This window comes from Sceloporus occidentalis, unplaced genomic scaffold (genome assembly GCF_023333645.1).
Source record: "Sceloporus occidentalis isolate IW3139 unplaced genomic scaffold, rSceOcc1.0.p SCAF_5, whole genome shotgun sequence".
NCBI lineage: Eukaryota > Metazoa > Chordata > Lepidosauria > Squamata > Phrynosomatidae > Sceloporus > Sceloporus occidentalis.
This window is the reverse complement of record NW_028316985.1, coordinates 21,306,343-21,329,167: the sequence shown is the minus strand read 5'-3', so window position 1 is coordinate 21,329,167 and position 22,825 is coordinate 21,306,343. Positions and strand designations below refer to the sequence as shown.

General features: G+C 40.6%; 1 protein-coding gene across 1 annotated transcript in view; it reads left to right on the top strand.

Moving 5' to 3' along the window:
- AMN1 (antagonist of mitotic exit network 1 homolog) overlaps positions 1-21,619 on the top strand; it is a 29,196-nt gene extending 7,577 nt beyond the window's left edge. Inside the window, exons 3-7 of the mRNA XM_089527835.1 lie at positions 4,992-5,136; positions 9,469-9,686; positions 14,363-14,419; positions 17,170-17,281; positions 21,095-21,619. Coding sequence (XP_089383961.1) covers positions 4,992-5,136; positions 9,469-9,686; positions 14,363-14,419; positions 17,170-17,281; positions 21,095-21,168 — 606 coding nt within the window. The 3' untranslated portion in view covers positions 21,169-21,619. The remainder of the gene's footprint in view (positions 1-4,991; positions 5,137-9,468; positions 9,687-14,362; positions 14,420-17,169; positions 17,282-21,094) is intronic.
- The last annotated feature ends 1,206 nt before the right edge of the window (positions 21,620-22,825 follow it).

The window sequence follows — 22,825 nt, the reverse complement described above, 5'->3', positions numbered from 1 at the left end:
GGTAAGAGACTACAGGATGGTCTTCAAGTTTTGTTTGCAAATTTGCCTGGAAGTTGTCTCTCATGGCAGCTTGTTGAAGATTGTTGACTTGGAGTCTCCTCTTAGGTTTAAACTTAAAATGAAGATTTAGTTTACATCTTATGAGGCAATGATCTATTTGACATTCTGCACTGGGCATCATTCGGGTATGACGGACATCACAAATATTTCTCTGGCGCACTAGGATGTAGTCAATGAGGTGCCAGTGTTTGGATCAGGGATGCATCCAGGTTGTCTTCAATCTATCTTTCTATTGAAAGATAGTGTTTGTAATAGTCAGCTGCTGTTTTCTGCACAAAACTCTAGCAGGAGGCGTCCGTTATCATTATAGTTTCCAACACCATGCTTGCCTAAAACACCTTTCCAGGCTTCAAAGTTCTTTCCTACTCTGGCCTTGAAGTCACCAATGATAATGATTTTGTCTTCTGCAGGGACTTTTTGTATGAGGTGGCGTAGATCTGAGTAGAATTTATCTTTCTCCAAAGGGTCGGCTTGCATGGTTGGGGCATATACACTGAAGAAAACAACATGTGGGAGGCGTAAGCAGATAATGCGATCAGAGTGTCCTGTTGGCAAGGTTTCAAGTCTGGAGGCAATGGAGTTTTTGATCATAAAGCCTACACCTGAAATATGTTTTTCAGTTTTGGGTTTGTCAGACCAATAGAGTGTGTAACCAGCACTGTGTTCTTTAAGGCTGCCTTCCTCATGGAGACGAACTTCACTAAGAGCAGCGATGTCAATGTTAAGTCGTGACAGTTCATGGGCTATTAGAGCAGAACGACACTCAGGACGTCCACAGTCCACAGAATCTTGCATGGTTCTGATGTTCCAGCATGCAAGCGTCAGTCTATTTGCACCTTTGGAGGCCAGTGTGTGCCTTTGTTTCTTTGTCTTCGTTTGACCGCATCAGAAGATGCGGCTAGCTAACTGGGTAGATGGGGATGAGCTTTTTTCAGGCCACCTTTTCTAGGCCCCTCTCCATATGGAGCAAGCAGTGCTCTCCTTAAAAAAGGCTGCTTGGTCATTCAGGATGCTGCTGAACAAGATTGTCATCCCCCGGGTCAGTCTCAAGCGACCAAAGTCCTGAACAGCCTGCATGCAGGGTTGGGTCTGTGGCTTCCAGTGCATCTTTACACCTGCCGTTTCGTCTCTTGCCTATCGCTACAGGGCTTTTTTGGAAGTTGGATGTATCCTTCGAGCCTGTGCAATGGATTTTTCTGGTGGAGCGCAGCATGCACAGAACTGGCCTCACCCTTTAAATCAGAGATTCGACTGCTGAGTGTCATGGCCAGCCAAGAGCCGGTCTCAGAGGATGAGGAGGAGGATGTAGCTCCTCTAGTGCAAGGGGAAATTGAGGCTACACCAGGTGCAAATCCTGCTCTGCCAGATCCCAGCTGCGATCTCCCAGCCCCAGAGGAGGAGGCTCAGCCAGGTCCTACTGCTGGTGGGATTCCTCCTTAAGCTCAGCAGCCTAGTGGTGACTCAGGGGAAGAGCCAAGCCTGGAGGTGCCTTCCTTTAAGCAACGCAGGGCTGAGAGTGCTTGCATGCGTCGGTCCAGGAGAATTGCTGAGAGACAATTGGCAAACAAGTCTCAGCTGGCAACGAGTAGAGAGTTCCCTACTTAACCACATGGGAGACACCAACTCAGTGCCAGAGTTTATTGTATGATCCTTTGGTGTGATTGTTGCTTGCACTGGCTCCCTGTATCTTGACTCCTTGTTGCCTTGACTCTTGACTTTGGAACGGACTGGACTATTGCTACCCTCTGGCTGACCTGACACTGGACTGACTATCGTGATCCCTGTTATCCTGACTTTGGCTTTGGCTTTCGGTTTGCTCTTTCACTCACTCCCTGCAAGGTTTGTGGACTATTTCTAGCTGCATAGCTAATTACCTTGTTGAGCCATCCTTAATGGTGTATGTTTGTGTGTGCTGGCTGCAGTCCAGGACACTGAGGCCTTGACAAGCATGGATGGTGGCAGTGATGTCCTTGGGTTGTAGGTTTGATTAGAGTTTCCTTCTCTTAGATGGTTGACCTTACAGGGTTAGATGAGCATCATCTGCCTGGGTTTGGGATTGGAGTTTTCCTTCTCCTAGGATGGTTGCCATAAGGCTAGAGAGCCCATCCTGCCCTTTGGCGCTCTTGGTCAGACCCTTCGGTTGTGACCTGTCTGGCATGGGAGGCCCTCCTGGTGGCTATTATACCACCACCAGCATAGCTCACAATTTCATTAGGGTACGCAAGCCTCTCCCCCACAACAAGGGGGTGTCAATGGAGAGGAGCAAACAATACAGTGCAGAATGTAACAGATGTAGGAACATTTTGAGATGATGGGTCTGGAGTTAAAGCCATAGTGACATAAGATTTAGGAGCTGTCTAATCACAATTTTTTCCAAGGTCATGAAAAGCTCCTAATGTATTACTAAATAATAAATGAATAGTGCAATGAAGACAATTACAGTTTATCATTTTAGAGCACTATGGGTGGGTGAGTATTATATTGAAAACAGAAATGATGATTTCAAAGAAGTAGCTGTGTTAATCTGTTGCAACATTTAAAAAAGGGAGGGAAAGGGGAAAAAATCTAGCAGCATCTTTAAGACTAACTTATTTTTATCTTAGCATGAGTGTTTGTGAATATTAGGCCTGAACAGACAGGCTAAAATAAAGCTGCTTCAGGTGACTTTGAAGGTATGCTGTTTAAATGACACACACATCTTAAGAGGCCAGAAGCTGCACCAAAGCCGTGCTCTGTTCGGGCCCATTAGTCCACTTCTTCAAATGAAACTGTGTGATATTAAACCCTCAGGTTACTTAGCATATTTGTACAGTTGTGAGAATGAGATAGACTGTAACAGACTGACATTGTGACCCTCACCTAAAGTCTTCAAAGGGTTGTATGAGGCGATAGATCTTTACAGGAACCAGCTCCTATTGGTGTGTGAAAGCAATAAATCTGGTTACCAATAGTAATCTCCTTGGAAGTTAAAATCATCTCTGAGTAGATACTTTTTATTATATATGAAATAGTGAGGATTTGTGTATTAATATACTAGTATGTAGTGGACCATGAACATATTATTTTTATTCATTCCTTTGCTAGTGGATTAGATTTTATGAACAGAATTCACGGAAGAGATGATAAAATGTTTCCTCATATAATCCCCTAAAGCAGAGGAGGGTAACTGTGGTGCTCAGATATTTCTTGATGAAAACTCCTATAATTCCTTTACCACTGGCTATTCTGGCTAGAGCTGATGGGATATTTAGTCCATAAATATCTTGGGGAATGCAAACCTGTAAGGGAATTATAGAATAACTTGTTGGTGCTATACTCCATCTGTGAGAGTAACAGCACAATCCTATACCTAATCTGTTCAGCTGAAACTCTTACTAAGTTCAGTAGCATTGACTCCCAGTTAGGTATAAATGAATGAATTTATTACGGCATACAGCCAGCATAAAATAATAAAAAAATAAAAAGTTAAGTATGTGTAGAATTTTTTTAAAATTAACTATTGTCAATCTGACTGTTCAGGATTACAAATACAGTATTTGCAAATGCCTATCGAAACTTGGAAAAATAACAGGATACATTTGTTCCTATTACTGTACAGGCATATTTCAGTTAACAAACCTCTAACACTGAAACTCCTTTCCCAAAGTCCTCAAACAGGAGTGGTGGGATACTAATTATTATTATTATTATTATTATTATTATTATTTACACCTGCCCATTTTTCTTCTTCATCATCTGTCAAAGAAGACAGCATTGACACTGGGAAACTGGTGGAGGGTTGGAGAAACACAGACCTTTGGCATCAGGCTGTAGCAACATGTCTGCAGTAAATAGTGCAGTGAAACCTGAGATGGGAAAGAATGGGATTCTACTCTGGCCAGACACACTGGAGTTGTGATATCTAGTCTACAGCAGGAAGAGTAAAGAGAGCTGACTGCAGAATCCTTTACTGAGCATGCAGGAACAACAAAACAGAGAAAATGGGAGACCAGATGAACCTCTGGTTCTGCCAGCATATTAAAGAAGCATAGATCTATAAATTTGGTTCCACCAAATTGGAAAAGTGGTAGTCAGTGAAAGAAAAAGTAATCCTTGGGTGCATTTAGGAAAAAGGGTTTCAACTGGTTCCTAGAAAATTAAGATTTTTGTTTAATTGTTTATTCATGCAAGCCATATCTGACTTGGTTGATACATTTTACATGTGCATATTGTAAGTTTTTGATAAAATGTTTTCTGAAACATAATGAATTACTCTTCATTTTTGTGGCATAGTGATCTGTCCCTGTGCCATCTCCTTTATTAACTGAGGTATGCCTGTACTGCACTTTTAAATATTCTTGAGGAAAGAATTTCATTTGCAACTTCGTAGTGGCACTTTGTGTATAGTAGCCGTAATACAGGACATCCCAGCAGAGTTGCTCATTCAGTATTGTAATTAATTTAGATGAAACAATTTATTGAGACACCAAGCTCAGAATAAGGACAGTAGAAAGTGTAGTAAAGCCATTTTGTCTTTTTGTTTAGCTAATATTTTTCAGGCATGAGCATAACCACTGTCCCTAAAAACATTAAACAAAAGTGTTTTTTCCAACCTTGATATGGTTTCCTTAGGTGCTGAACCCCCCCCCCCCAAAGAAAAAAACAAAGCTCTTATCTGCCAAAGTCATATAACACACCGCCAAGATCACATATGCTCAATATGATAGAGAATAGGCATAGCCATGGAGGCAACTTTTCCTGTGCAGCTGGAAATGGGTAGAGTGTGACAGAAATTAAAATCATCAGAGATGTTTCAGCTATACAGCCTCCTCCAACTGCATGTCATTCCAATGTATTAGATAGCAACTTCCTGCATCCTAGCCAGCTCAGGATGTGGGAATGGAGTAATGTGCAACACCATGTTAGATGTGACTGACATTTTTGTGTTTTAGGTTCTGCATCCTGCAGTGGAGACTCTGGATCTTCGGGACTGTGATATTTCAGATAATGCTCTGCTACAGCTTTGTAACTGCAAGCAACTTAAAAAAATAAATTTAAATGTTTGGAAAGATAACAGACTGACAGTTACTTCAGAAGGTATGTTTTCAGTGTGATGATTATTTAAAAAAAACAGGAAGTAAAGTTTTACTCTGCCCCCCAAATTATGTTTTTTTATTAAATACAAGTGAGACAAAGATTGACTATACAAATTTAATATAAACATGAAATTATTACCTGTTTATCTAGTATAGTAAATATAATAATATGAAAAAAGAACAAAGAAAAAGAAAGAAAAAGAAAAAAGAAAAAAAAACGTAAAACAAGAGAGAGCTCCTTCAGCATTTTCTTCATGCTTCTTACGTAATGTCACCTTAACATTTAATTGCAAAAAAGCAAAAACAAGATCCTCACTTAAATCACGATGATTATCTTTAAATATTGAATACTACTACTTATATGAGCCTATTCAGTCACTCTTTAAAACCACAACTCAATATGTCTCCATAGTCATTGCTTAAATATCTTATCAGCTGTTCCCAGCTTTGCACAAAAGTATCCATTTTATTCACCTTTAAAAGATACATCAATTTATCTAAATTAGCCAAATCTAATAGCTTTATTAGCCAATCTTGCAGTGTTGGAATAGAGGAATTTTTCCACATGCTGGCATACTGTAACCTTGCAGCTATTATCGTATAAAATAATAATCTTTCTTTTGATTTGTTCATATTCGTATCCTTTTCTATCATAGTCAATAAGTACAATTCTGAGGTCATATTTAATTTCACATTCAAATTTTTTTTCAATTTCTATATGAATTGATCTCCAATTTTTTTTATTTTTTTTTTAGCTTTTTTACAAGTCCACCATTGGTGATAGAAAGAAACAATTTCGTTCTGGCATTTCCAGCAATTTGGATTCATTTGATTCCATGCTCAGCAATGAAACCTGCTGGGTGACCACGGACAAGTCATATTCTCTCACCCTCAGGGGAAGGCAGTGGCAAGCCCCTTCTGAACAAATCTTGCCAGGAATTCCCATGATAGCGTCTCCATAAATCAGAAACAGCTTGAATGCACACAACAACAACAAAGATAAATTTGAAGTGGTATTTGTCAACAGGAACACTGACAGTGAATTCACTTTAAGTGCAGAATATGGAATGGGAATTGTTCTACTGCTGTCACATTAATTTTCCAGTTTAGGTTATCATAGATGTCAGCAGGTAGCGGGTCTTTTTAAAACTGTATTGTGGATTGCAAACTGCCTAGCCACACTGTAACCTGATATGTATTGTTTTTTGTAGTGTTCTAACATTCGACCAAGTCTGAATTTCAGTATTTGCAGCAAAAACAACAAAGGGTCCTACATTTTCATAACTAATCATTTTGTTGTAGCCTGAATTGTTGTCGGACACGATATGACAACCTTGTCAATGGGGAATACCTTTACTTTTAAGTGAGCTATAGTCCATGAGAAATTCATGCTATAACAAATGTGTTAATCTTTAGGGTGCTGTAGGAATCCGTTGTTTTAAAAGGAAAGCAGTAATGCCCTGAAGTAGCACTTTATTAGTCAGATTTAGTGCTAACAAGGGAAAGAGTGCTCAATTCCCAATTCAGAAAATACAATTATATTCAGTTGTGCTGTAGGAGAAATGGAGATCCAATCATAGGTATGCCTATTACAGACTTTCAGAAAGTTGTACAGAAGAGTTGTTGAACACTTTTTTAATGCTGGGTTTTACTTATGTGCACCTTCTAATTAAGCTACTTAGGTTTCACTGGGCTCACATCCCAGCAGTCCCTGTTTTAAACAAACAGAGCTGGAGGAGGCTGTCAGGCTGATTAAGGGCTCCAATTTAGACCATGCCTCTATTTCTTCAACCATTTGGTTAGATTCTTGCCCCTTCCAAGAGCCCCTTTTCCCACGCTTTGTTCTCCTCCCCACATTTTTTTCTTTCCACTTTTTTCTTTTTATGCTTGTTTTCCTTAGCTCTAATGCTGTCAAGATAATCTCACTCCTTGATTTTAGAACATTACTTTTTCGAATTACAACATCCAGACTCACCCAACCATAATGGACACTGGCAATGCTATGAGCATCTGGAATTGTACTCCAGAATGTTTTTTTCCTAGCCTCTGTTCCTGATGTGGTTATATAGTTGAACCCCTGACAGTGAATAAGATGTTTATTGGATTTGTTTAGCTGAATGGGAGGGCTCAGAAACAAAGAGAAGGAGAATACCAAGGAAAATAAGGTGATTGCTTGCTTTGTTAAAAGCTTATATAAGTGTTGCTGTATTGTGGAAAGCCAATAGCATAGTCGTAGAGCATATACCTTTCATTCTGAATACTCTGGGGATGGTCTCCAGCATTAAATTACCTTGAGACAGCAGGGCTGGGAATAATAATAATAATAATAATAATGGAATATTAGTTTGAGACCTTGCAAAGCCACTGGCAGTCAGAATCAATGTAAATAGGCCAGATGTTGATGAGAAAATTGATGCATCATTTTTTATCTATCTTACTTTACCCTGAAACGTGTCTTGTCTTCATTTTTAAGTCTTGAATGCCTCTCTGTACTGGAGGATATTTCAGTGTTTTGTGTGTGTGTGCTGTACCTTCAAGTAATTTCTGATTTATGGTGACCCTAAGGCAACCCTATCATGGAGTTTTGGGGTTTTTTGCAAGATTTGTTTAGAGGACATTTGCCATTGCCTTCTACTAAGGCTGAGAGAGTGTAGCTTGCCCTGGATCATGCTGTGTGGTTCATGACCAAGCTGGGAGTTGAACCCTTGTCTCCAGAGTCATAGTCTTACGCTGAAACCAATACGCCACACTGAGTCTCACTGTTGACCATCCTTAAAGCTTTAAGGGAGTGTATACTAGTTGTTTTTCTGTGTCTTCTATTCTGCTTTTCTCATGCATTAGAAAACAGGGTTGGCAGTCTGAGAAAACAAGAATGTACAAAAACTCATGCTCCCTAAAATGTTGCTAAGGATAATCAATAATAAATGTTTCAGACACTAGAAGAAAGGATGGAGGAGTTAGAATGAAGTTTGGTCCCAAAGCACATGATGAGTCAACATTTCTGAAACTGTGCAGGGGTCTCTTACATAATGAAGGTGTGATATAGATGGAAATAAAGAAGATTTCTGACAGAGATACAATTCATACCAATAGATTACAAAAAATCAAACCTTAAGAGCTTAAGTCCATTCTTAAGTCCAGTGTTTCTCCACTGTGTACTAAATTGCTGTATTTAGCACATTAATGAAGCACAATGACCATATCACTATATTTTCAGAGGTGGGCAAAACTTATACATTTGTCCAAATTCATTCAGATTGTTTTTAGTATTGTTGTGGTAAAATTTAGAAATTCAGGGAATGCATTTGAGGGAATGTATTATTTTGTCATCAAGAGGGTAGTTTTCAGAACAAAGTGACCCACCTCTCTGCCCTCTCAGGCAGCATGCCAGCCTCTTCATACATGTTCAAGCAAGTAGCAAGTACGTTTCTATACCGCTTATCAGTGCACTTCAGCACTCCTTAAGTGGTTTACAATTACAAGCTGAGTACTTATTTTAGTGGCCTCAGAAGTTGCCAGGCTGAGTTGACCCTGAGCCCCTGGCTGGTAGTGAACTCACAACCTTGTGGTTTCTGCATGTATGGCTTCAGTACAGGCATTTAACCACATTTAACCTGCACCACCAGGGCTCCCTCTGTGATTGGATAAAAGTATAAAAAAGAGGGTGCATATTTGAAGTGGAGAATAAGCATAGTGTTGGACCATGACTCACAGGGTAACCTAGAGCAAGTCACACACTCGCAGCCTCAGACGATGGCAATGGCAAACCTTTTCTGAAGAAAAGTACCAAGAAAACCCTATGATAGGGTTGCCATATGTCAAAAATAACTTGGAGGTGCACAACAACAACGAAACCTTAATTTTAGAAATTCAGTATAGCAACAGGTTAACATATAAGGTACTCAAATAAAGAAAGACTGTTGTATCATGACAGATCTCATGCATCATCAGGAAAATTGCTGCTCCAAGGCTGTACTAGTCAATTCTGTTTTTCACTTAATTTGCTAATTTTAGAGGAAATAATCTGTCCATGACTTAACTACATAAGAACGCAACCTCCAAGACCCTCTTCCTAACAAAGGAGACATCTGTATATGAGTTATGTGTGGCAAGGTGGCTCAAGGCTCAGCACTATAATTCTAATAAATCCCAATAAAACACAAATTAAGTTTTTTCTTCTTCATTAGACATGTGATTTCACTGTAATTTTCATGTGGATGGTGCAAAAAAATTTTTCACTGTCCTTAAGATAATTATTTCTTTTTATGCTCTCTTATATTCTGGAAATAGAAATCCATCTCTATGCAAATGACTTGCTTTCTCTCTCAAACAGGAGTTGCAGCGCTGGCCTTGTCATGCCCCTATCTGTATGAAGCCTCTTTTAAAAGATGCAGCAACCTTACAGACAGCGGAGTCCTTGCCCTTGCTCTTCACTGCCCACTTTTACGAATAGTTAACATAGGTGCTTGTTCCAGCATCACAGATGCATCACTGCAGGCACTTGGGCAGACCTGTACACACTTACATAGTGTGGATTTTTCATCAACTCAAGTAAGATTGGTGGCAATAAAAATACATATTTGCAGAATGATTTAAGCAGTTAAAAAGACAGTTTTAAGAACTAATTAAGAATTAGCTTTATTATTGTCAGTGTTTGGGGATTTGTAACTAAAAGCATGTGAAATAATGATAGGAACAGTAGTAATAGTAATCTCAATAGTCTAGTCATAAAAATACCCTTGGTAGTACTGAGTTCTTTTGGTCCATCATCACCTTCATTTGGCTGCTATCAGGTGTTTGGATTTGGAAAAGATTTGGGGGTCTTTTTTGGACCCTTGCTCCCTCTGGGATTCTAGGAAACGTAGTCCAAAAATATAATGTTTTTAATGTCAACGAGCCTGTGGTGGGAGGGTGTGTCATTTCGGCTCTGTAATCAAGGCTTGTGCCACAGGTTGGGATTGTTGGGTACTTGCCAACGCTTATACTATATCAGGACCTCTGCGACAGAAACCAGGCCCCTATTCCTTTTGTAGCTCTATTTACTATTACCACCTGCTCATCCTTCCTGTCCTGAAGTAGCACATCCAGCAAGTACAGCAGCTAGCACTAGTGGCCCTGTCTTCTTCGGCAGTGGTTGGAACTGAGCCTGGCAAAAACAACAGATGGGTTACTCTAGTGAAAAGGAGAGGGGACCACTGAAGATACCTTGTTTGAAGCCCCCTTGAAGCCCAGGAGTGGTGCATTACTGTATGCTGGCTTTGTAATTATATTTTACGTCACTTTAACATGTATGTTGCTGGATAGAGGCAAAACAATCCATATATTTAAAGAAATTATGTTTTTCATGTAGTACAAAGTAGATGATTAGATATTTGGGTCCAAACTGTAGCCATCCCATATTACTGATAGGTTGCAAATTTTAGGATATTATCTCCCATACCTGACCCCCACATGCTGTACGTTCCAAGAGCTAGGTATAGGCAGCTGCGGAGTTCCAACACTTGTTGTCCTAATCCAGTACTTCTCAAATAGTGGGGCGGGCCCCCCAGGGGGGCGCGAGGCTCTGTAAAGGAGGGTGCGAGGCTCAGGATACAGTGTTATGCAGAGGTGTACTTATAACAATTTTATAGACAAATGATACTATTTACAGTCGCGTTGGGGGCGCGAAATGTTTTCTTCTTCCTAGGGGGGGCATGACAGAAAATAATTGAGAAGCACTGCTAATCCTTCATGATTGACTATGCTGGCTGGGGCTGCTGGGAGTTGTGTGCTAAATAATAAATAATAATAAAATATTTATTTATATCCCGCCTTTCCGCAGATCAAGGCGGCTTACAGTATAAAATGCAACAATACAATAAAACCAACAAGGAAATTACAGTTAAAATAACTAGCACAGATTAAAATAACAATGTCCAGCTAGCTCGAGATAACAAAACAATAACAGGGGGGAGGGGAGGCAGCATCGAGGACAGTTAGGGGAAAGCCTGTTGGAATAAAAAGGTTTTTAACCCCTTTTTAAGCTGGTCAAGGGAGGTGGCTGAGCAGAGCTCGCCGGGAAGCGAGTTCCAGAGCTGAGGGGCCGAGGTGGAAAAGGCCCTCTGCGTTGTTATAACATATTTCGCATCTGAAACTCTCAGTAATTGCTTCCCGGCAGATCTGAGTGTGCGGGGCGGATTATATGGAGAGAGGCGGTCCTCCAAGTACCCTGGGCCCAAGCCATTTAGGGCTTTATAGGTAATAACCAACACCTTGTATTGGGCTCAGAAGCGAATAGGCAGCCAATGTAGATCTTTTAATACTGGTGTTATATGGCTGGCCCTGGAAGATCCAGTAACCAGTCTTGCTGCCATGTTCTGAACCAATTGTAGCTTCCGAGTGTGGTACAAGGGTTGCCCCATGTAGAGCGCATTACAGAAATCCAATCGAGAGGTTACCAGAGCATGTACAGTGGTACCCCGGGATACGAATTGATCGCGTTACGAAATTTTCGGGGTACGAAAAAGTTAGATTGGAAAAAACTGTTCCGGGTTACGAACTATTTTTCGGGTTACGAAATTCGTTTCGGCGCGAAATTCAAATGCGAAGCGCGGCTAGCGGCTTTCCAGCGCTAACGGAAAGCCTTTTCGGGTTGCGAAATGTATCGGGTTACGAACGGAGCCGCGGAACGAATTAATTTCGTAACCCGAGGTAGCACTGTACCACCGTTTCAAGGTTCCCACGGCTCAGGAAGGGTCGCAGCCGGCATATCAGCCAAACCTGATAACAGGTGCTTCTGACCGTCGCGCTCACCTGAGGTGTAAGGTGAAGCGACGAGTCCAGTAGCACCCCCAGACTGCGAACAGAGTCCTTCAAGGGGAGCGTGACCCCGTTCAGGACAGGTGGACAAACCTCCAATCCCGGACCGGGGGAACCTATCACGAGCACTTCCGTTTTCTCTGGATTCAGTCTGAATCTGTTTTCCCTCATCCAGCCCATTACTGAGTCCAGACAGGCGTCTAGAGGAGAAATGCCATCCCTGGTCACTGCATCAGTCGGAGACACAGAGAAATATATTTGGGTGTCTCCAGATAATCTCTCCCAGCAGTTTCATGTAAATGTTAAATAGCATGGGGGACAGAATGGCTCCTTGAGGGACACCAGATGTAAGGGCCCTCTTATCGGAGCACACGTCCCCCAGCTGCACCATCTGGAATCTACCCGAGAGGTAGGAACGGAACCACTGGAGGGCAGTGCCCCCGATTCCCAACTCCCTCAGGTGTTCCAGAAGGATACCATGGTCAATGGTATTGAAAGCCGCTGAGATGTCCAAGAGCACTAACAGGGACACGCTACCCCTGTCCATGCTCAGACGGAGATCATCGACCAGGGCGACCATGGCAGTCTCAACTCCATAGCCCGCCCGGAACCCGGTTTGAAATGGGTCTAGATAATCAGTATCTTCCAAGATCGATTGAAGCTGGATTGCAACTGCCCTCTCGATCACCTTCCCCAGGAAAGGCAATAGCGAAACAAGCCGATAATTATTATGCATCAGGGGGTCAAGGGAGGGCTTTTTTATCAGCGGTTTTACAATGGCCAATTTTAAGCTGGATGGAAATTGCCCATCCCTGAATGATGTATTAATTATGCGGTGCAACATGGTAGTTACAACCGCACCCCCCTGAGCTGCTAGTCACGAGGGACAGGGATCGAGAGAGCAAGTTGTCTTCCTAACACTTCTAAGGATCTTGTCCACATCCTCGGTACTTACAGACTCAAAGTGATCCAGTACAATAGAGTCTACGGAAGCTCTGGAGACCTCTACTCTGGTTTCTGAGCAAATAATGGTGTCAAGATCAGCCCTTATCCCCGAGAGGTTTTATCCACGAAGAAGTTGTTAAATTGGTCTCAGCAGGCCTTGGATGGTTCCAAAATAGGGTTCAGGGAGGAGGGAAGCTGAGTAAGCTCCCTCACTACCCTGAACAGCTCTGCTGGACGCGACTCCGCGGACGTGATACGCGCATCATAGAACAAGTTCTTTGCTGCGTCTATCGCCACTCCGTAGTCCTCAAAAAGAGAGTCCAGGAGTGCTTTGTCGGCTAAGTTCTGATGTCTCCGTCATTTGCGCTCTAGTCGTCGCAGAACCCGCTTCCTTACCCGGAGATCTACCAAGGCTGCTTTTTGGAAGCAGGTCTGAGAGGATGCTTGGGAGCGATACTGTGTATAGCCCTGGAGAGATCAGTGTCCCAGATGGTATCTCAAGGGTCACCCCCCCCCCCCCATATAATTAAATATCTTGTTTCTAGTATTGGATATTTGCATAGTGCTGGTTGTTGGGGTTTGCACTGCTTCTGTATCAAACTCTCCACTTCTAAAGCTGCCACAAAAATTATAAGTGAACTTGGCATACTGAAACTTCTAAAATAGTAGTTACGTAGCTTATAAACTTGATGCTCATTTTTAATTAGTATAATAGAGTAAAGTTTGTCCTCTTATGTCAAAATAATACCTCTGGTACTAGTATTGTACTCTCATCAGGTAATCTGAAGAAATTGATTAAAATCCACAAATGCTCATTATGAAATAAATCACTTAGTCTCAATGGCACTGCTAGATTCCTTCTCTATCGCAAACTTTTTATGCTGAAATAGATAATATAGCTATCTCCTTGAAAATGTTAGCAAAAGCTTCATTTGGGTAACCATATGCCAGTGGATCTTCCCCCCATCCATACCCACCTGATTAATGTATGTGAGGCAAAGCTAAATTCAGGCCACCAGTTCTGTATGGTGTTTCATCAAAAGCGAGATGGATAAAGCTTCTATTCTGGCTGCCTGTCTGAAATTGCAAAAAGAAGAAACAGTCAGGTTGCAGGTGGGTATCCATAATCAGAGCTCGGTTTGGGTTCCTGCAGTATTAGGTCCACTGGGCTGGGATGAACTTGAAAACCAAAAGTCCAGATGGACATATTTAACTCAGTTGAAAGTTAATTGGAAGTAAGTCCCATTCAAATCAGTGGAATTTAAGTAAGTGGAGGCTTAGTCTTGGCTCCTGAAACAGCATTGTCAGGTGTTTAAATGCAATAATGTCAGTTGTTTCATTATTCCAGACTACAGTATTTTATTATTCATAATCTATGTTTTTATTTATTAAATTGCTTTAATAAAATGTTTGTTTTAATTGAGCAGTTGCTGTATTTCACAGTTACTATGTCAACAGGAAATCTTATTTTCTTCCCCATTCAGGTTACTGATGATGGTGTTATAGCCCTTGTTAGTGGAAAGTGTTCAAACAATTTAAAGGTAATCTTTCAACATGTTCAGTTGAAGTCATTATTATTTGTATTATACTTATATAATACCTCCTAGTAAAAATATTTGTGCTTTTTCTAGGTTTTATATATGAATTATATCTCAAGATGTTTATGGGCCTAAGTTGTTGTACTAAAGAAGTGGGAGGAGGGAAAGGAGGATAAGAGGACAGTGACGTCATCTGACTGCCACTTGTGTGAGTGCCCAGAGAATGGCTTTTTTCACCAGGAGCATTGCGCAATTGGCAGTTCACTCACAAGTTTCTCCCGTGAATGAAAAGAGAAGGGGCAGGGATGGGGCAGCTATGGGAGAGAAGTGGAGTCCTGCAGTCAGTGTTGCTGATACCACTTCCTTCCCAAGGGAATCATAGGCCTGTTACAAACCGCCCAAAAGGGGCGGTCTCAGGCCACTGCCGGTTGCAGTGCAGAGGAGTCGCAGCAGCCAAACTGCGCGACTCCTCCGCGCCGCAAAAAAGGAGTGCGAAAATCGTGCTCCTTCCAGCAACCCGGAAGAGATGCCGCAAGTGCCAACGCGTGCACTCGCAGCGTCGCTTCCGGGGCGTGACGTCAGGACGCTGCGCGTCCGCGGTGTCAAAATGGCGGCGCCCATCTGTATAGGGCGCTGCCATTTTGATGCACATTACGCGCGAGGGGCAAGGCGCGTCAGGAAGCACCGCCCCTCGCGTGTAATCACGGTGCGACGACGGTGCCTCTTGGGCCCATCTGTAACGCGCCATAGTTTAAAAGCCACATGTGATAATTTCCCTAGAGGGGCTCACTGACACTTAGGTTGCAGTTCTTTCTACATTTATCTGGTATCAGTACCCTTACATCTGAGTAGGCATGTGTAGGATTGTACTTTTAAATTATTTTAATGGGTTTATTTATTTATTTTAATAATTTTATTAGAGTTTTAAAAAAAGAGAGACATACAAAAATCATAAACATTATCATACATACATACATACATACATGTTGAGAAGTTGTATAGTATATTGATATTTATCTGGTGTCTTACGTTCAGAGAAATTTCTCAATACATCCTTATACTCTCCTATCTCTTTACCTGCTCCTAATACCTTTCTACAACCAAAACTAAAATTCAACACATCCCTTCTCTCTTCCTCTTCATTCACACCTACTCTAACCTTCTTCACTTACTTAACTTTATTCCTACTATCTTCTCCTTTCAGACTCTTCTCTAAACTTATCTTACCTGACTCCTATTCATTCTGTTAACTTCTTCCCTCATCACTCTCTATCTTCCATACTAAAAAATAACTTCTGCCACCATTGTTTTGTAAAGCCTATTACTCTCTTATATTGAGATTATCTTCTATAAGCTCAATTATTCTTATATTATTTAATTCTAGAAGATAATTGTTTTCCCCCCAAAGTCAAAATTAGTCTAAAAACATGATATACTCTAATAAAGAGATAGATAGGTAAGTGCCTCTACTGTAGTTCCAGATAAAATAAGTAATTATATCTTTACTCTCTATACCTTATTTCTGAGTTCTTTCTAAACTATTATAATAAGAAAAACTACCTTTTAGCATAGTATTTTAACATCTAGCTACTGATATAAGACAACTATATCACCCCATTTCTTCTTAATATAATCTAGAACATTACACCAGTCTTTAGATGCCATCTCCCAAGAATCTTCTTTTATCACACAGGAGAGTTTGTCCATTTGCATCATCTCATATAGATAAATAGACCATTCCTCTAAATTAGGTAGCTCTTTCGTTCTCCATTTCTTTGCATACAGAATCCTGGCAATAGAAACCATAAAAATTAAAATTCTTCCATATTTCTTATCCATTTGTTCCTCTAACATTCCTAACAGCTTAACTTCAGGGGTTATTTTTATATCAATTTCTAAAATCTCATTTATTTCATTAGTAATGGTTTTATAATAATAATAATAATAATAAATTTTTATTTATATACCGCCCTGTGGCGAACCAATCCGGGCGGTTTACAGCATTAAAATAACATACAGCATAAAAACAATATATTTCCCTCCCCCCTTAAAAAGTTATTAAACAACATATCTAATTTAAAACCACAATAACTAGTTAAAATAACAATAAATTAAACAAAATAATACCAACCAATAAACCACTGCAACTTCAGTTCTAAAGAAAAGGGGGCTTTGGAGACATTACTGAGGAGGGGGAAATCCTAAGATCCTGAGGCCGGGATATTTCAGTCTGGGAAGGCCTGCCTGAAGAGATCCGTCTTGACAGCCTTTTTGAAGCTGTCCAAAGATGTTAATTGACGGATCTCATCCGGCAGGCCGTTCCAGAGCCTAGGGGCGACAACAGAGAAAGCCCTCCGGGAGGTCGCCGCAAGCCTCGATTTTTGAGGCTGCAACAAGTTCCTCCCAGAGGACCGGAGAGCGCGGGGAGGATTGTATGGGAGGAGGCGGTCTCTGAGATAGCTTGGACCCAAGCCATTTAGGGCTTTAAAGGTAATAACCAACACCTTGTACTGGGCCCGGAAACCAATTTCCAAAATTCTTTAGCTTTCCCACAAGTCCACCAACAGTGGAAGTACGAACCAATGGCTTTTTCACACTTCCAACAGATATTATTTGTATTTTTATATATTTTGGCTAATTTTGCTGGTGCCATCTAAAATACATCTTAAACCAATTTTCTCTTAAATTTTGCGTTTTAATGGGTTTATTGACATTGGTTTCTGTTTCATGCTAGTACTTATTCTTCTAAATAGGAGATTCATATGGAGCATTGTGTAAATCTGACAGATGTAGCTGTGGAAGCTGTCCTCACTTGCTGTCCAAGGATATACATCCTTCTCTTCCATGGATGCCCATTGATAACAGGTGATTTGAAGTGTGACTGAAGCAAAGATTTTTAGTTAATTTGTAATACATGTTTTAAAATTTTGACTGATGAGACTTGAGAAGAAATAAGCATAATGCCATTAGAACTATCTTAACCTGAAGAAAAGAAGATGGTAGATCTTTAAAGTTACTTTTGGAGATAACAGTTTTCAGAATGATCCACCCAGTATGGCCATGGCAAGTTGTAATTCAAAAGAGTAATATTTGATTAAGGTATGGCTTCATCAAAGATTTTGATTCTGGTTTGCAGTAAATGTTTAGAAGTGCATAGTGGAGAAGGAAGGGGAAAGAAGAAGAAGAAAAAACAGAGGTTTGATGCTGCTTTTACATATAATGTATTTGTAAAAAGAACTGTTTGCCTCACATTCAAACAGTTTCCTCTTTGTCCACCAATATAATAGCTATCTTATACGCTTGAAATAATTAATACTTGCACAAGAAGGCATATCCCAGTGGTTCAAAAATATTCAACAGCAATATTAAATTGTTTAAAATTCTTTAGATTGATTTTAATTGTACAACACTATATAAATAAAGCAATAATAATAATAATAATAGTATTGTTTCTCAAGATCTTATAATACAAGGTAGTCACATCACTTGCAAAATCTGAGCAGGGCAGTTGATGACTGGGAATCTTGGAAGCTTATCATTCTTAGAAGCACCATAAATCAAAAGTTGACTTGATGGCAAATAACAATATAGATGGTTCACTAAATGATAATTAACTGTCTGCATTGCATATACAGCAATATCTTTTAGTATTGAGATAGAAGGAACCGGGGGGGGGGGGTAGAAGGGAGTGGATCTGTGGATAAATGATCCCCTCCCCCATAGTTGTTGACATAGCTAGCTAATGGCATCAACTGGCACAAAATAGTGGCTAATATTCAGCTATTTTACTGATCATTATAAAATAGCTAAGGAGATTGTTGGATTTTTAAGCTAACTTCAAGCTAACTCCATGGCACAAAACAAGTCGCCCCACATTATTTTGTTATTAGATGTGTAGTGGAGTGTTCTGCCAGAGAGCTCTGAACATCTTACATAACGATTCTCAAGTAATCTTCCATTTATTTAAGACAAATAGAGGTACCAATTTTGCCTGGGTTAGAAACTTGTTAATTTCCATGCCATTCCTGACACTCTTCTCTCACTATTTTCTTTCCCACTGGTCTTTTTGTCCCTCCAAATTGGTACTTGTTCAGCCAGCACCAGCATCATTGGATTAGAACTGTCTTGCCATCACCCACAGTTCATGCTTTATGTTTTCTCCCCCGCCCATACATACATTCATTTTCTTTCATCCTGTTTTTCCCTCCACCCCATGCTTGTTTAGCCCTTACCCCTGCCCATCTCCTCTTTAACCTTATCAGATACCAGGAGGCCCTGTCCTTCTCCCTTAGAAACTTGTCATATTGAACAACATGACTCCTGCAAAGGAAAAGATAAGAGGAAGCTGCCTACAGACCCTTAGGAGGATATCACATGAGAAGGGAGGCTCTCAATTTCGAAAGAGAAGATAGCGAGGTCATTTTGAAAATTCACACAATTATGTGATTACTTATCACACCTTAAATTCACTGTAATGGCCTCCCCGAACGCGACCCAGATTCTGTGCGAAATAAGCCATCACATCAGTGGGTTCTTAATGGCGAATTGGCACCCTTGCGCATGCTCAGTGAGACTCCAGATGACTGGAGCATAGCATATTTAGGCGAGTGAGAGAGGAACCAAGCAACACCACAATTTACAAAAGAGGTTGGGGGGCGGGAAGAATGATTGAAAGAACATGCTCTAGCTCCCGGTCCATGCCTCTTAATTAGCAGGCAGCAGCCCCCCTCAGCAATGCGGAAGGACAAGCGGAAGCAAAATTGAAGCAGAATTGCAGCATGGCTTCATGGGAAACCCCCCCCCTTCCAGATTTGGGGGGGGGACCGGGACCAAAGGAGACATGCACATCACACCAAACAACAGCGCACTGAGTGCAAAGTTGCCTAGGAACAGGGTTTGTAACTTCACTAGTTCACTGCATTTACTTAACTGTGGACTGAAGTGTGATTGCGTTTGGAGTACACTCAGACTGCCAGTGATCCTGTGTGGTAACCTTTCGCGCAATAACATGAATATGCATGATTGCGTTCAGGATGACACTGGATTATACTTCCAGTTTCAGTCGTGTGATATCCTCCTTAGTTTCAGAGGATGGCAATGGCAAATTCCCTCTGAAGAAACTTGCCAAAAATACCTTGTGATAGGGTCGCTTTATGGTTGCCATTAGTCAGAAACAACTTGAAGGCAAACAACACCATAACACCACAGGCCCTATGGAAAAATTAATATTCCAAGTTCGTCTCTGTTCAGGGAACATGTGGCACCTGGTGCAGACTACTAATTTAAGTAATTAAAATTATGTATTGTATTTAAAAAACAAAATAACCCTGAGATGCATGCCTTTAGGCTCTCCTTAGTATCCATGCCATGTTTCAGGCATTTAGGTTTCACTGTCTTCAAGCTGAAGACAAAAAGATATACACCCTGATATACCAACTGCTTTATTAAAAGATGATGTAAGCTGTATACTAACTTTCATAAAAGTTTATCCCAGTGCAGTTTGTAATAAGGTTAGGGTTTAGGCAGTATTTGGGACATGACATGCTTGCCTGCAACCGAACAATGGCACGCATAATTTCAGAACATTGTGTTGAATCCATCAAGACTTATTTTGGTGACTCAGGTTTTCTGGCATGAGCAGGAGAAACTGGAAAGTAGAAGGGACTGCTGGCAATGGCATCAAAACAGCATTTGGTTTCAGAATTAAAGGTTGCAAGGCAAACATCTAGAGATGCTGGGATTTCACAGGTTCCCCTGTGCCATTCATCATTGCAATCTTTTAGGAAGGCCCTGGTGTCTTACCATTCCACTTGGCCTGACCCATTATGGGGGTGAAGAATGTGACAACTATTGGACTACTTGTTAGAGCAAGTAAGCCTGCTGTCTCCTTTGTTCTAACTTTGCCCTTTGCAGTTAGCTAGTTCCAAGAAACAAAGTTTCTGTGTTGACTATTTTAAGCAAGGCTGTCTTGAGGAGGAGTCATTAGGAGTGATACAGTTTTTGCCTCTGAATAGTGGCTACCTCAGACTCCATTTTATATGTAGCCTCAATTTTTTGTCTTTTGTCTCACACTGGTATTTTTTTTTAGAAGCCTAACAGTAGCTTAGACCTTGAGTTGACACTTTGTATCCAGTGGTTTTGTTCCAGACCCTTTGTGGATAAGAAAAAACAAGAAGTCCTGTTGTTTCTAAATCCACAAATAGGAAGAGCTGACTATATTTTACCTAAAACAAACAGATGACTACATAATAGCAGTAGGCAAATCAGCTATTTATTTATTGAACATCAATATTATCTCCTCCTCCAGATGACTTCACACAGGCTTAAAACTGATTAAAGTCTATGTAACAGAGATGCATTTGAAAGCAATTCAAATAATGCAAAAATAACATGAGTAGAAAAAACCAGAAGTGACAGTGGAACATTAGCTAGCAAAGCGTGTTGAACTAGAAATGTCTTCAGGACTTATCAGAAGAGAGGGACAAACATACTGCAAAAGGCAGCAAAATATTCATCTAGCAAATAGCAGCAGAAGATTATTAACTTGGGATTCAGTTTACATGATACTAGACAAAAATATTAAAATGTATAGATATCTTGTGGAATTATAAAATTGCTTGTAGTCTCTCTTCATTTTCTTATTTTTTAAAAAATGGGTTTTCCCCTCTTGTTTTGCAGATCGTTCCAGAATAGCTCTGGAGCAGCTAGTTGGACCAAAGAAATTTAAGCAGGTTTCATGGACTGTTTATTGATTTTATTTGTTTAAAGTTGTAAACAGTAGCACTTTTCCAGGAAAGAACCATTGCTGGGAAAACCGTTCTTATAACCACATGTATAGACTGTATTTATTCCCGTTGACAGCCTCAGTTGCTGTACATGTTCCTTCTTGTCCAACCTTAGTTGCTGATGTTCAAAATAACAAGTTTTGTTTTAGTCTTTGTAGAAGGGCAACACTTGAGGACTGTAACAAATCATTACATTCCAAGTAAGACATTCTGTACTGATGAAGGGCCAACATGCAAGAAGTTGGATGAAACAGCAAGGCCCGAGAACAAGTCCTGCAGAAGTTTCTCATAGGGCTACCTTCTCAACCATCACTGATAAGAACCTTTTATGTGTCAAGTTAGTGTTTAGAACTTGAACTGCACTGTATTCATGCTACTTCTCATGTTGAAATAAAAATACCAACCTTCAAGTTTGAAATGTGTGTTTTGTAGCCAAGATCATCTGTAGCTCTTTGCTGACACCCACTGGCCAGGATGCCAGTTCTAGTCCAGTGAAGACTATTGTGGACACAAAGATTTTTCTTGTTATTTCCTGCCAAATTGACTTTGATTTAAAGCAACCCCTTTGCTGGATCTAATCCAAGTAATGCCCTGGAGGAATTTCACTTTACTCTTATGGACTGACATGGCTATACTTTGTTTTGTTGTAATAGATATATTAAAGTTAGTCTTGCTAGTTAATTATTTCAGATTTCTTTCTAAATGGAGTGTTTAAACATACAGTCAGCCCTGCACATCCAGATTTTTTTTTATCCATGGATTCAAACATCCATGGCTTGACTGTGTGTGTGTGTGCGTATAATAAAAAGCACACCTTGATTTTGCCATTTTATATAAGGCTCAGCATTTCACCATTGTATTTAATGGCACCAAACCCCAGTAGATACCAAGGGCCCGCCATTTTGTGCCACAAGGTCCACTTGGGCCCCCAGTATGACAAAGCAATCTATGAAAACTCACCAGCTACACACTTCAGGGGAGAGAAGTGTCCAAAATTACCTCTTTTTGGTTCTTTTGGAGCTTTCCTGTGAGAAGCTAGGGAGCACTGGTGCTCCTGGCTAGAACAGTGCAAAAATGAAGAGGACAAGATAACCAAGGCCATCTGCTAGAGCCAAGACTTTAAGAATGAGCTAATGAAATGCTCTGGCCAAAGTCCTAAATTCGGGGGGGGGGGGTCTGAAAGAGTGACTTCTGCTTAAAAATAACACAGACTAAGCTAAGCAATGATTTCAATAAGAGATCGCCAAAAGAAGGCATAGCTCAAGAGTTGATTGATACTTCATTTAGACCCTTCCCCTAGAATCAACTACCTTTAAATCTGGAGTACCTTTTAAAGCATCTCAGGAGTGAAATACCCCTAAAGTTTGTTTAAATTTGTGTATTTCACAGATTTCACCATCTCGGGATATTGCCTCATTTTACTCACTGAGGTTCACCTGAGAGAGATTGTGACTTTATCCTGGCTAGCAAAGAGTGAAGTGTTAACCTGATCACTCTGCCCCAAAAGTGCCATTTCCTTTCTTGTTTCCTAAGGCATTGTTTACCAACTGCAGGGCCACATGCTGAGAGAGAAAGAACCTTGTGTTCCCATAGTTTAATTGGGAATCTAGTAAATTGGATGAAG